Source organism: Neophocaena asiaeorientalis, unplaced genomic scaffold (assembly GCF_003031525.2).
Source record: "Neophocaena asiaeorientalis asiaeorientalis breed wild unplaced genomic scaffold, Neophocaena_asiaeorientalis_V1.1 scaffold105, whole genome shotgun sequence".
In the NCBI taxonomy this organism is placed as follows: Eukaryota; Metazoa; Chordata; class Mammalia; order Artiodactyla; family Phocoenidae; genus Neophocaena; species Neophocaena asiaeorientalis.
In genome coordinates this window covers 2890722-2905389 of record NW_020172162.1, presented here as the reverse complement: position 1 = coordinate 2905389, position 14668 = coordinate 2890722, and the positions used below count along the sequence as shown (strand labels likewise).

Here is a 14668-nt window from a genome sequence, read left to right as displayed (position 1 = left end):
CAAATGAACTGCCACTATAAACATCAATATGGGTGAATCTCGGGAAAACAATGTTGAGTAAATAAAAAAGGTCACAGAAAATTACATCTGGCATGGGATCTCCTTTTTAAGCTAAAAATAACTAACTAAATAATATACCTTTTAGGAATACATATAGTATTAAACTACGTGTCTTAAAAATCATGGGAATGATAAATACAAATTAAGGATAAAGATAACCTTGGATTAGGAATTAGGGAGAATGGGATGGAGGAAGGCCACACTGTCAGAAGCAAGCTATTGTCAGTATTCTAGTGTTTGTGCTGGTGGTGGGTTCACTATATATATTTTACAAGGATTCAAAATTATGAATTATATATTTGTAATTATAATTTATAAAAGATTTATAGTTTTTTAATTGTAGCAAAGCAAATTATCCTATAATTTAGCAACTTAAAACAATATTTGTTATTTCACATAATTCCTTGGGTCAGGCATCTGGGTGCATCTTCGCTGGGTGGTTTGGCTCAGAGTTTCTCACGAGGTTACAGTAAAGCTGTGAGTCAGGGCTGCAGTCTCTAAAAGAGCTGGAGGATCTGCTTCCAAGATGGCTCATTCACATGGCTCTTGGCAAAAGGCTCAGTTCCTCAATACATGGGCCTCTTCATAGGACTGCTCATGACATGGCTTCCCCCACTAGAGCAAGTAATGAGAGAGAGAAAGAGACAGACAGAGACAGAGAGAATAGGAGAGAGAGAGAGACCAAGAGGGAAGCTGCAATGTCTTTCATAAAACTAATATTGAATTAACACACCATTACTTTTGCTGCATGCTATTGATCACACATACCATCCTTGAGACAAGGTGGAAGGGGACCACACAAGGTACGACTATTCAGATGCAGGGATCACTGGGCACCATCTTAGAGGCTGCCTACCACCATAATAAAATAAAAAAGAACAATGCATGGACCAATGATGAAAGTGTGTTAAGAAGCAATTATGTGTACCTGAAGCTGGAAAATAAACAAATAAATAAATAAATGCATTCAGTTCTGAAGACAACAGGATATGGGGGAAGGAGTGAGATGAGCTTTAAATCTAGCTCTACCACTTTCCAGCTTTATGACTTTGGGCGATTCATTTGACTTCCTTCCATTTATAAAAAAGGGATAAGGATATTTACTTGCCTCTTAAAAAATTTTTAATTATACAAATATTCAATCATACATGAAATTGAATAACAAATACCATATACTCATCATCCTAAATCAACAACTTACTAGATTTTAGCATACTTGCTTTATCTATTTTTTCCCCTCCTGAAGTGTCATAAAGCAAGTTCCTGACACTGCATTATTCTATCCCTATATACTTTAGTATGTATCACTTAAAAATACGGACATTTTTCTTGTAGACTCACACATAAAATTAATAATAATTCCTTTGCAATATCTAATATATCAAAACTATGGCTCAGATTTCTTTAAATGTCTCAAAACTTACTTTTTTACAGTTGGTTTGATAGAATCAGGATTTAAACAAAGTCTACACATTACATTTGGTTTGGTATGCCCCTTAAAAATCTTTCAACTTAGAGGAGTCCTTGTACTCGTTCCCATTTTACCCTCTTGTCTTGTTAAATAAATTCAGTCAGTTGTAGAATATCTTATATGCTGGATTGTTCTGTTTGCTTCCTTGTGAAGCTATTTCACTTGTTCGTCTCCCTCCTATGTTTCTAGAAAATTGGAAGTTAGACCTACAGGCTTGAGGAGATTTAGATTCAACTATATGGGCAAGAATATTTCATAGGTAGTTTTGTATACTTCATAATTCACCACACCAGGAGGCACATCTATGTGGACTCCCCACTCCTAGTGATGCTGTCAGTGGTTAGTTGTTGCAGGTGGTGTCAGCCTGAGGCCTCCATTGCAAAGTTCCCCACCAACCTCTCATCTACTGATGATTGTTGCCTGAACTGATTATTTCGTAAGGAATTACAATATGGTGATTTCCTAATCCTATCCTTTATTCCCCTTCTATTAGGTGGAATTGTGTTATAAACTTTCTTTCACCAGCCTGAGCTATTTGGTTACCACATTAGAAGAGGCAGTTGTTCCCAGTTTCACATCCTCTCAGCCTGCCTCCTACTACAGCCATTGCTGAAGCAACCTGCTTCCTGCAGGTGTAACCTGACAGCATCTTTCCTCATACATCTCATGTTCTACCCCTGAGTTCCTCTGACTCCATGAAGGTGGGATATCTGCTAGCACTCACAGGACAGCTTAGAAATGTGAGGGGGCTCAGGTCCCAAGGGGAAAATATGGATCAATGGGCGGTGGAAGCTGGTTGATAACTGCTCCTCTCTTGCATCAAGCTGACAATTATGAAGTATATTCTACATAGCAATTCAAGGAGTCCCTGCAGGCTCAAGGCCTTATTGCCCACTGTGATGACTAACTCAAGAACACCCTTGTATTGACTTGTCCTGTTTCACTCTCCTAGTCATCCGCTGCTGTTTCCTGAGAATGCTGTCCAAAATATACTACCTAAAAGTAAGCCCTTGTTCCAGGTTCAGCTTTCAAGGGGGTAAGCCAGACTAAGACACCACTAAATGTAATTCTTGCAGGAAGGGCAGGATAAATGCTCAATTCTTTCACTATATTGCAAATACTCAATTAGTTATGTCTAATAATGAAAAAGATTTATATGTCATCAATGAATTTCAATCAATTGTACTTGTCTTACTCTTTTTCGATGCTCAGATTGTCCCTTTTTCAGCCAGTAGAAGCTCCTTTATGCTGATAGCCTTCTCCCTTTGACTTGTCCCATTAGACTTTAGACTTTAACAGCTTCTGGCACAACAGGGTGTCCCAGGCTCATCATGCACATTTCTAGCCCCAGACCTGTTATCTGTCATTCCTCCAAAGAATGTCCTTCCTTTTAATAGGAAATGATGTATTAAAAGTACAATATGAACGCTAAAGGTGCTCATTGGTACACGATTATCATTACTTCTAGGACTTTTCAAGGGATAAAGCAAGTAAATTTTTTTTCCTTCTTCAATAAATGTAAAATTTTCCTTGTTGGGATATAAGAAACATTTTTTTTTCCTGAAATGTACTTACTTATTTTTTAAAAATTTATTTTATTGAAGTATAGTTGATTTACTATGTTAATTTCTGCTGCACAGCAAAGTGAGTCAGTTATACATATATATATATATTTTTTTTCATATTCTTTTCCATTATGGTTTATTACAAGATATTGAATATAGTTCTCTGTGCTATACAGTAAGACCTTGTTGTTTATCCATTCTATATATGTTTGCATCTGCTAATCCCAAACTCCCAATCCTTCCCTTCCCCACCCTCCTCCCCCTTGGCAACCACAAGTCTGTTCTCTATATCTGTGAGTCTATTTCTGTTATAAGAAACACTTTTCAAAAGGAAAAATCATAAGTTCATACTATTTCCAATTCACCTTTAATCTTACATGGATTCTACTTACTCTGAAAATCATTCATAACAACTCTAATATTGGTTTTTACCTGTAATATACAAGAATAGTTTGAAAGTAATAATATCTGTATTTCTACTAGCAATAAGACACTGAATGAAGTTTAAGACTTCTTTGTAAATCTATTTATCCTGAGAGCATATTCTTCGGTGAATGTACAGTGAAAACAGTATTTTCTAAAGTCATTAAATTAATTACTTGGTGCAATTATACCACCAACTTAATATACGGTTAGGTAATTTGCTTCAGTTGTTTTCAAATTTTAGGAATCGCATTTTTCTTTTGAGTTTAAAATTATTTTCAATATGTAATATATATATATATGATTCTAAAGTCAAAACTATATAGTCAAGGTATATTCATCAGAGTATTTTGCTTGCATGCCTGTCCTTTCCACCTGTTTTCCCCCCTCCCAAATGTATACAAATATGTATTTGTAGTTCACCTATCTAAAAAAATAGCATACTATACTGCTCTGCACCTCGGTTGTGCTTTTGTTGCTGTTTAAAGCTGACATATTTTCTGGAGATAACGAGACATATTTTCTGGAGATGGCCCTCATTCTTTTTCAGAGTTGCATAGTGTTTCATTGTATGGATCTACCCCAGTTTATTCAGCTAGTCCCCTACTTATGGTTATTTGGTTTGTTTCCAGTCTTTTGTTATTACAAATAATAGTGCAGTGAAAAACCTTGTGCATAAGTCATTTTATATTTTGGGAAGGATTTCTGGAATTGGAATTTCTGGGTCAAATGTATATTGTAATTACACACAGTATATAAACATATATGTAATTTTGCTAGGGATTATCAAATTCCCTTCCATAGGTGCTGTTTACACAGCATTTTACATTCTTACTGGTAATATGTACCATCCCTGTTCTCTAGCCTGCCAACCCAGTAGGTGGTCAAACTTTTGGATTTTTGCTAATCAGATTATTGCCTCCTTTTATCATTCTGCCCCAAGATATATGCCACGCTTTCATCTACTTTTGGAAGAACTCTCTTAGCATAAACAATAGGTGATTGTTTTGAGGGTGATAGCAGGGTGGCTGCAGTATCCCTATCTATTTCCACTCACCTAATCATGGAAATGCCAAAGCCCAAAGCATACACCATCCGTGTTAAGACCTTGTATTTCCAAAGGTTGGTTCGAGTTTCTGGCCAAAGAAAAGGACATCAAATATGACCTCACTTCTTTCTAAGGTCAGCAGAATGCAGAGAGACAGCAAGTGAAGTCCACTAGTACTTTACCAGCTTCAGGATCTTTAGAAAGGTGAAGCAGGAACTGTGACCATCTTTTGTCAGCTTTCTGTCTCCAGAAAAATCCCAATGCCAAGGAGATGTCCCTGTGTATGGCTGGAGGTTTCCACAGATTGTAGAGTGACTACTCTCTAATCTGCAGGGCTGCTCACACCCAGGACCTCTTCTGCTGCTTTGTAGGAGTAAATGTCATGGATGGGAATTTTTTTCTTTCAGCATCTCCCATTTCCCTGTATTCTTATGGGCGATTTTGCCCCCCAGGGGACATTTGGCCAGGTCCTTAGACAAATCTGGTTGGAGAGGGGTACTACTGGCACCTAGTGAGTAGAAGCCAGGGATGCTGCAAAACATCTACTATGCACAGGACAGCCTTCACCCCCAGCCCCCTGCCTATCATAACAAAGGATTATTTGCTCCAAAATGTCATTAGTGCCAAGGTAAGGAACCCTGCTGTATTCTTCCTTTATGCACACATTCACAGACATCCTCAAAATGACTATCATCAGTGACAGAGGAAGGGCAGAGTCACAGATTCTCCCTCTCTGCACCTCCAGAAGTCACTAGCAATTCAGATATCTCTTTAGTCAGACTCTAAGGAGTTATGTATTTATCTGGAAGATTAAATAATAAATACAATTTTAACCTTCTAAAAACTGATTATCATTAGGTATAATGCAAACTTTTAACTCTAAGAATAAAGGAAAGTGCTATTTATTTAAAGTAAATGGGACCAAAAGTCCCATGAATAATCAAAAACTTGGTTAATAGAGTATGACCAGAGAATAATGCTCTTGGCTTCTGTGGAGAAATTAAAGTACATGCTGTGAATTGGTATTAAGGAAATTGCATGAAACGTTAGTCTTAAAGTACCATGCTGCTAAAGAAACAGCCTCAGGTGCACAATATATCACATTCAGTCCTTATCTCCCTTTCTTTTTTTCATGACTTCTTTCACCTTGGATAACCCAGAAGCTCAGGCCTTGGAACTTTTTAGAATGGTAAGGTATCTCACTCTCCATATTTATTTTCATCTAGAACAGACCTGAATTTTATTGCCGGGAGTGTGTTATCTCTTTCACAGGAATTGTTTTTGAACTTCGGCCTGCCTTATTTATTGGGCCAGACTGTTTTTAATACTTATGAGCATAATTCACTTTATCTAAAATGTACCCTTGAAAAGTTATACCTAAACTGAATTTTTGGAAATAAAATTGGATTGTTAAATCACAAGGGAAATTTGCCATTCGAAGGGAGTCTGAGGCTAAACCTTTTTAGAGAAAGCATCTTTTGTGCAAAGTGAATAATTACTCCTTAATTTTCCCATTTTTAAGTCTGAATTTTTTTATGTAGCCCGAGTCGAGTCCAGTATTAGGCATGATGCTAATTTTAAAAATATCAATCATGAATTTGAAAGGATTTTGAAAGTTAAAGAGAGTTTTACAAGCTATTTTTTTAGAGTGTAAAACTCGGTAATATATCTTTATTATTAACAAGGGTTTGTTAACACTTGTTTTGGGTGATGAGAAAGGGGGCAGGATGCTAGACATACATGATAAAGAATAGGTAGCATTACAGGACCACACTGACAACAATGAGAAGTGGTTGGTAACCTGTTACTTAGACAGTAATGTTGTAGCTAAGAACATGGATTCAGAAACCAGATTACCTGGGTTTACTTTCCTGCCTAGTGTGACCTTAGGCAATTTACACGACTTGGCTGTGCCTCGGTTTCCTCATGTGAAACACGGAGAATACTAATATTATCTACTTAACGGGGTTGTTTTGAGGATTAAATGAACTAATACATGGGCTGTATGTAAGTGGAAGCACTAGAGTCAGTGGTAGTTTTGGATTCTCGACGGTGAGCGGAGCTTCCTTCTAAAAGTGTCTCTCTGCACCCTTTCAGGGGGCACTGCTGGTTCTGCCTGAGCTGTACACATGGGAACTGAGGCTCAGTGAGGCGGCCAGAGACAAGGAATGAGGACACACCCTGGGGAAATAAAAAACAAAAAACACCCTTTCTGCGGGGCTACGCCACCTTTCCTAGGTTGGGAGCAGAGGTCACGAGCGCTCAGCCCCACGTCCGGATTCTGCCTCCCACCTCACTCCACATGAGCCGTGGCCCACAGCTCCTGAAGCCCCACAGTCCGAGAAGCAGCCCTCACGCCAGTCCACCACCACTGCCAGGGCTTGGCGGCCGATGGCTTCCCAGAAGAGCTGGCGCCTCCGCCTGAGCCCCTCCTTCCGGAGGGCTGGGGGCCGCGAAAAGACCATTAGTAGACACCGACCCTCGTTCACGACACATATTTATGCGTGCCCACTCTGCGCTGGTCGCTGGGAATCCTACGACGATTCTGACTCGTCCCAGATTCAAGGGGCTGCAGCATCACTCGGGGCCCACAACCCAGTCTCTGTCACCCTCTGTCCTCGTAGGGACGAGAAAGTGGGAGGAGCTGTTGTTTTCATCCCACCTCGCCTTCCGGGGTTCACCTCCAAAGCCCCGCCCCTCCGGGCCGTTCACGGCTGCGCCGTAAAGTAGGAAAAAATTCTTTGCCGCAGAACAGCCCTCCTCCGTCTTTACGGCAAGCCGCGTTTGACGCTCACAATATGGCGCTCCCCCCTTAGGCAGTGCTGTGACTGCTACCCTAGATGGCCGTGGGCAGCGCTGACTTGGGGCTGTTGTCTGTCTAACCCAGGCTGCAGAAAGCTGCAGTTAAAGTTCGTTTCTGGTCACGGCTCCAGAAACCCACCCTCCTCTGAGGGTCAAGAAGCGCTGCTTCCTTCTAGTTCCCGCAAGTTCCTCATCTGCTCCTAGCTTGTTTCCCGCGCCACCTCCGGACACCCTCAAGTCCCTGACACCCCCAGACTCAAACTATGAACCTTCGGCAGCTGCTTTTGCGCTTGCCCTGTTATCTCGGGGCCTCGGGGCCCCGACGTGGCCCCCTCGACACCATCTCCTCGGTGGTCTCCTGGCGTGGTCAGTCCTCCAGGTCCCCGGCCCACTGGAACCAAGTGGTGTCAGAGGCGGAGAAGATCGTGGGCTACCCCACGTCCTTCATGAGCCTCCGCTGCTTGCTGAGCGACGAGCTCAGCAACATCGCTATGCAGGTGCGGAAGCTGGTGGGGACTCAGCACCCTCTGCTTACCACAGCCAGGTGAGCTACTCCCTCTCGCCCTGACACACTCGCACCCACTCGGGTCCTTTTTCCTGGCCTATACACCCTTTCCTCCCTCTCTGAGACTGACTGCCTGCCCTTTTTACCTCTTCCTTTCCTCAGCCATCCTAGGCATTCGATGTTGTGTCTTCTCTACTCACCTTAACTTACTAACTCTGTTTGCGGAGAAAGAATGAGAACACGTGCGCTTTTCGCGTTTTTGCTTCTTAACTACTGAAGGTGAAGTCACAGTGATTTGTGGAGAAATCGAGTAGGGATGTGGGTTTGAGTCGCTTCCTAGAAATAGTCTTTTAAAAGTGGGATAGGTTTGTTTTTGGTTCCGCATTATTCGAGAGGTCATCTCTAAAAAGAATGGGGAGGGGGAGATAGGCCGAAAGTTAGTTACTTGCAACGTTTGTCTCAGGCTTAAAGTAGGAATTTATCTAGTCAGTAGTCATTTTCCTCTCGGGATTTTTGTCACTTATGCTGAACTACTACTGTGAAATCTGCCATTAGGACTTTAAGGACCACAACTTTTGGTTCCATTTTTAAAAACTCCAACTTTTTATTAATAAATAATTTCAAACATACTGAGAATTTGCAAGAATAAAAATAATACAAAGAACATAACTTTATAATCATATTCACCTATGGTATACATACATACGTATACTCTTAACATGTATATGTAAACAGAATACATACATACACACACACACACACACACAGATATTTTTCCTGAATCATTTCGGGGTACATTGCATATGTCATGGTCCTTTACCCCCAAGTACTTCATTTCATAAGCATAGGGATATTCTTTACATAACTACATTAATCAACTTACTTTTAATATTGGTATCGTACTGTTATTTAATCTACCATTGATAGTCCACTTTTGTTAATTGACCCAATAATGTTTTTTTTATAGCATTCTTTCCTCTTTAGTACAGGATCCAGCCTAAGATGAGGTATTACTTTAGTTGTCATGTCTCTTTAGTCTCCTTCAATTGAGAATATTTCCACAGTTCTTCACTTTTATGACTGGAGCATTGGTTCTCAAATGGTGCAGTCTGCCCACTAGGGAACATTTGGCAGTGTATGGAGATGTCGCAACTGGGGCATGCTACTGGTGTTAAGTAGGTAGAGGCCAGGGATGTTGTTAAACACCCTGCAATGCCCAGGACAGCCCCCTACAATGAAGTATTAGGTGCACCAAGATGTCAGTAGTACCAAGGTGGAGAAATCCTGGACAAAAATTATCTTTTTAAAAAATGTTTTCTTTAAAAAAAAAAAACAAAAAAACACTTTTGAAATAATTGGAGATTCACATGCAGTTGGAAGAAATAATGCAGAGAGAGCCAATGTACCCTTTATGCAGTTTCTCCCCCCAAGCAGGTTATCGACACTGGTACAGTCAAGATGCAGAACGTTTCCATCACTACAAGGATCCCTCACGTTGCCCTTTTATAGCCACCCTCACTTCCCTTGCTCATCCTCTTGCTTTAATTTTTTATGAGACACTTGCTATTTCTTTGTTACTAGTTACCAAATAGCAATAGTAGAGTGATTTTATTTCTTGGCATCATTCCCAGTTATCAGGAATGTCATTTTATGAGTAGGCTAAACTTGTCCTGAAGCTGGAATGTTAGTTCTCCAGAGATTCTAGATGATACACACTCAAAACACACATACGTATATATTTTAAAGCTTAATAATGAAACGAATGAGCTTACCACCCAATTGAAGAAGTGTAACTTTATCAATCCTATTGAACCTTCTCTCTTCACTGGTCCATCTCCCTGATCCCCACTATACTGAGTTTTGTGTTTATTTTTCCTTCAAAAATTACACGAGTGTTTCCTTAAATAGTAATGTGTATAATTTTGCTCATTTTTGAAATTTACAAATATACTAGTTTATTGCATGCAGTCCTTTATGACTTGCTTTTAAATTCGACATTGTTTCTGAGATTTATCCCTGTTATGTTTAACTATACTTCATTAGTTTTTCACTGGTGTGTAAAATCCTGCTGTGTAAATATACCACAGTCTTCTTTCGATCAGCATTTGGGTTGTTTGCAGTTTTTGGTGCTATGAAAAGTGCTGCTGTGAATATGCAGCACGCGTCTCCTCGTGTACTTGTCTTGAGAGAATAAAGGCGTGTGTGCACATGTGTTCAGCTTTAGGAGATAGTAAATTGTTTTCCGAAGTGGTTGTACCAGTGTATGTTCTCACTAGCAGTGTCTGAGTTCAGGTTACTCTGTGTTCTCACAACACACGAACCATGAAGTCTCTTAATTTTTGCTAATCAAATAGTGGGTTTTTCTGTATGTGATGGGAATGATAGTGTTAGTGGTGGAGGTTGTAGTAGTACAGCCAGCCCTCCGGATCTGTAGGTTCCACAACCACAGATTGAACCAAGTGTGGATCGAAAATATGCAGGGGAAGAAAAATTTCAGAAAGTTCCAAAAAACAGAACTTGAATTTGCTGTGCACCAGCAACTATTTTTATAGCATTAACATTGTATTTACAACTATTTACATAGAATTTACATTGTATTAGGTATTGTAGGTAATCTAGAGATGATTTAAAGTATAGGGGAGGATGTGCCTTGGGTTATATGCAAATACTATGCCATTTTATACGAGGGACTTGAGCATCCTTGGATTTTCATATCCGTGGGGGTTCCTGGCTCCAATCCTCCTGGAGTGTATATTACATTGTGCAGATGCATATTGTAGTCTCTGTAATAAAGTGCTGAAGTGAAAAGGGCAGAACTGGAAAGAGCCTTATTAATGTATGTATTCTGAGAATTGCAGTTCATCTACTTAAATGTCGGAGCATCATTTGGGGTCTTAGAGAAGATTCCTTCGAGGGCACCAGGGACACACTAGATGAAAGCTTGTAAGACTGATGGCTCTGAAACTTCCCTGACTGTATGTAGCCTACCCTGCCTGCCTAGTCCCATATTAGTGAAAGAATTGAAGAGGAACAAAATAGTAAGTTTCAGCAATGTTGTAGTAACATATATAGATTATTTTGTAAGAAAAGGAGGAGCTAATCTACATATAGTTTTATTACATTTATTTAAATTATTTAAACAGTCTAAACTCACAGGCAGCTAATGAACAAAAAACTTTTGGGGAGGGGGTCGTGCATATATCTGTTTTAGCAAAGAAGCAGGCATCTGATCCATAGGGTAGGCAGATTGTGGTTATTGTAAATTATAGCTAAAAAACATGGATTAAGCAGCTATATTGTTTCACGTACTGCACCTTACTTTGTTGAAATCTTGTGAGCAAAGCATTGATAATTAAGAGAGAGAGCCTCTCAGTATGCTATCCAAAGGACACAAATACCCCATAGAGTTAATATAGTTAGGACCATAGGAAATTGGATTTGGTAAATTCCTTTACTAGTTCCATTTTACATTATTTACTTAAATCAATATTCTAATCCCTTGGGTCATTTTACTTTTTGGGTAGATATACATGGTATTGATATATTAGGGGTGAATCATATCTTATGGCCCTAAAATTTAGATGTATTGTGACATTTTTGGCAAACAGAAGGAGAAAAAAAGGAAATCACCATAATTCAGTATTCACTACCTTCTCTTTCTTTACCTAAGTTATCTCACCAAGAAAAAGGAAAAAAGCCTAGAAGTATACTTTTATAACAATTTAATTGAGAAATGAGATTAAATTTAAAATCTTGAGATTTAGTGAGATAATGATCTTATTACTAGGAACAATGTAGCAATTAGCTAATTTTTTACTCTTGTTCTAGATGTTCTAATTTCTCTGTGTTGTAAGTTCCAATTAGATAAATAATCCTTAATTCAGTGTTTATTGAAGCTTATGGAAGAATATAAAGAATTCTAAAACATGGACCATGTCCTTTGAGAATAGACATTGTGTTGGACACAAATATATTTACAAATATCAAAAGGAGGTAAATGACTTGTTACTAATGAGTAGTAGAGATATATTAGCTATTGCATTTAGAGATACTGAAGTGGCCTGGCGAAAGGTAAACCCTGTATGATATTACTTATATGTGGAATAAAATATAAAACAATCTAGTGAATATAACAAAAAAAGAAACAAATTCACAGGTACAGAAAACAATCTGGTGGTTACTAGTAAGGAGAGGGAAGGGGGAGGGGCAAGATAAGGGTAGGGGATTAAGAGGTACAAACTACTAAGTATAAAACAAATAAGCTACAAGAATATGTTGTATAACACAGGGAATATAGCCAATATTTTATAATAACTGTGAATGGGGTATAACCTTTAAAAATTGTGATTCACTATGTTATACACCTGAAACATACACTATTGTACATTAACTATACCTCAGTAACAAAAATAAAAAAAACTAAAGTGGCTGGAATAGTAGAGAATCTTTCATGAAGAAACTGGGATGTGATTGGGATAGATGGATAGAAATTACATGGGTAGTGTTTTAGAGTGGTGGTACTATATTACAATTTTTTTTCTTCTTGATTCTTTTTTCTTCTTTCTTAGGCTGTCATACCTCTACTAGGCATAGGGAAGACCTTAAAAGCAAGAATAAGCAGTACAGTAAAGTAAAATGAACAGCATGAATGGAGCTAGAATAGCTAAAACAATATTGAAAAAAAAAACAAGAAAGTGGAAGGAATCATTCTACCTTATGTTAAGCCTAATATATATAGCTTAATTGAGCAAGACAGTGTGATATTGGCAGAGGAATAGACAGATTGAGGGAACAGAATAGAGAACTCAGAAATAGATCAACACAAATAATACCCAATTGATTTTTGACAAAGGTGCAAAAGCAATTCAATGGAGGGAGAATAGTCTTTTCAACAAATGGTGCTGGAACAATTGGACAGTATAGGCAAGAAAATGAACCTTGACCTAAACCTCACACCATATTAAAAAAAAGGTCTATGTAAAATGGAATTAAATGTGAAATGTAAAGCTATAAAACTTAAGAAAACATAGGAGAACATTTTTGGGACCTAGGGCTAGGTTAAACAGTTCTTAGACATGAAACCAAAAATGCAGTTCATTAAAGAAAAAATATAATAATTGGACTTCATCAAAATTGAAAATTTTGCTCTGCAAAAAGACCTTGTAATAGGATGAAAAGATTAGCCACAGGAAGAAAATATTTGCAAATCACTATCTGAAGAAGGACTTGTATCCAGAATATGTAAAGAACTCTCTAAACTCAGTGGTAAGAGAACGAACAATACAATTAGGAAATGGGCAAAAAGAGCCTATAAAGATGGCAAGTAAGCATATGAAAAGTTGTTCAACATTATTAGCCATTAGAAAAATGTAAGTTAAAACCATGATGAGATACCACTACAAACCTATTAGAATGGCTAAAATAAAAAATACAATATGAAGTCCTGGTGAGAAACTAGATTTCTCATACATTGCTGATGGGAATGTAAAAATGATACAGCCACTCTGGAATACAGCGTGGCAATTTTTTATAAAATTAAACATACACTTAACATACAACCCAGCTATCACACTTGTGAGCATTTATCCCAGAGAAATAATAACTCATATCAAAACCTATCATGAATGCTTGTAGCAACCTTATTTGTAACAGCCCAAAACTGGAAACAACCCATATGTCATTCAAAAGTGAGTGGTTGAACAAACTGTGGTACAACCATACAATGGAATACTACTCAACAATGAAAAGAAATGAACTATTAATGTGAATATACTTAACACTACCAAACTGTATACTTAAAAATAGCTAAGATGGTAAATTTTATGTGTATTTTACCACAACTAAGGAAAAAGTCAATTTCAAAAGTATGATTCTATTTATACAACATTTTCAAAATGACAAAACTATAGCAATAGAGAACAGATTAGTGGCTACTAAGTCATAAACTGTGGGGAACAGGGAGGAGTGTAAATACAAAGGAGTATATTGTGGTGATGGAACAGTTTAGTATCGTGATTGTGATGGTAGGTACATGAATCAATACATGGTATAAAGTTGCGTAGAACAGTATATACCTACACACAAACGAATACAGGTTTTTGAAAAGTGCTGAAAATGGAATAAGGTCTGTAGTTTTGTTAACAATAATATACCAATGTTAATTTTTAGGTTTTGATATTGTACTACAGTTATATATTGGGGGAAGCTGGATGAAAGATACATAAGGACTTTTTATACAGTCAGTCCTTAACCACGAGTTCTGTGTCTGTGGATTCAGCCAACCATGGATTGAGAATATTTGGGGGAAGAAAATTCCCCAAAAGCAAAACTTGAATTTGCTGAGCCAGGCAACTATTTATATATAACATTTACATTGTATTTACTACTATTTACATGATATTTACATTGTATTAGGTATTGTAAGTAATCTAGAGATGATTTAAAGTATACTGGAGGGGGCTTCCCTCGGGGGCTTCCCACGGGGGCTTCCCTCGTGGCACAGTGGTTAAGAATCCGCCCGCCAATGCAGGGGACATGGGTTCGAGACCTGGCCCGGGAAGATCCCATGTGCTGAGGAGCAACTAAGCCTGTGTGCCACAACACTGAGCCTGCACTCTAGAGCCCGTGAGCCACAACTACTGAAGGCCACGTGCCTAGAGCTCGTGCTCTGCAACAAGAGAGGCCACCGCAATGAGAAGCCCGCGCACCGCAGAAGAGTAGCCCCCACTAGCCGCAACTACAGAAAGCCCGTGTGCAGCAACGAAGACTCAATGCAGCCAAAAAAAAAAAAAAAA

At 38.6% G+C, this 14668-nt stretch overlaps 1 protein-coding gene across 2 annotated transcripts in view; it reads left to right on the top strand.

Annotated features, from left to right (window-relative positions):
- Nucleotides 1–7299: 7299 nt before the first annotated feature.
- The window catches only part of PDSS2 (decaprenyl diphosphate synthase subunit 2), a 246190-nt gene continuing 238821 nt past the window's right edge, over nucleotides 7300–14668 (top strand). Inside the window, exon 1 of one of the 2 annotated variants that reach the window (XM_024755916.1) lies at nucleotides 7300–7913. In XM_024755916.1, the coding sequence (XP_024611684.1) occupies nucleotides 7633–7913 (281 nt within the window). In that variant the 5' untranslated portion in view covers nucleotides 7300–7632. The remainder of the gene's footprint in view (nucleotides 7914–14668) is intronic. The other variant, XM_024755922.1, reaches the window with a different exon arrangement.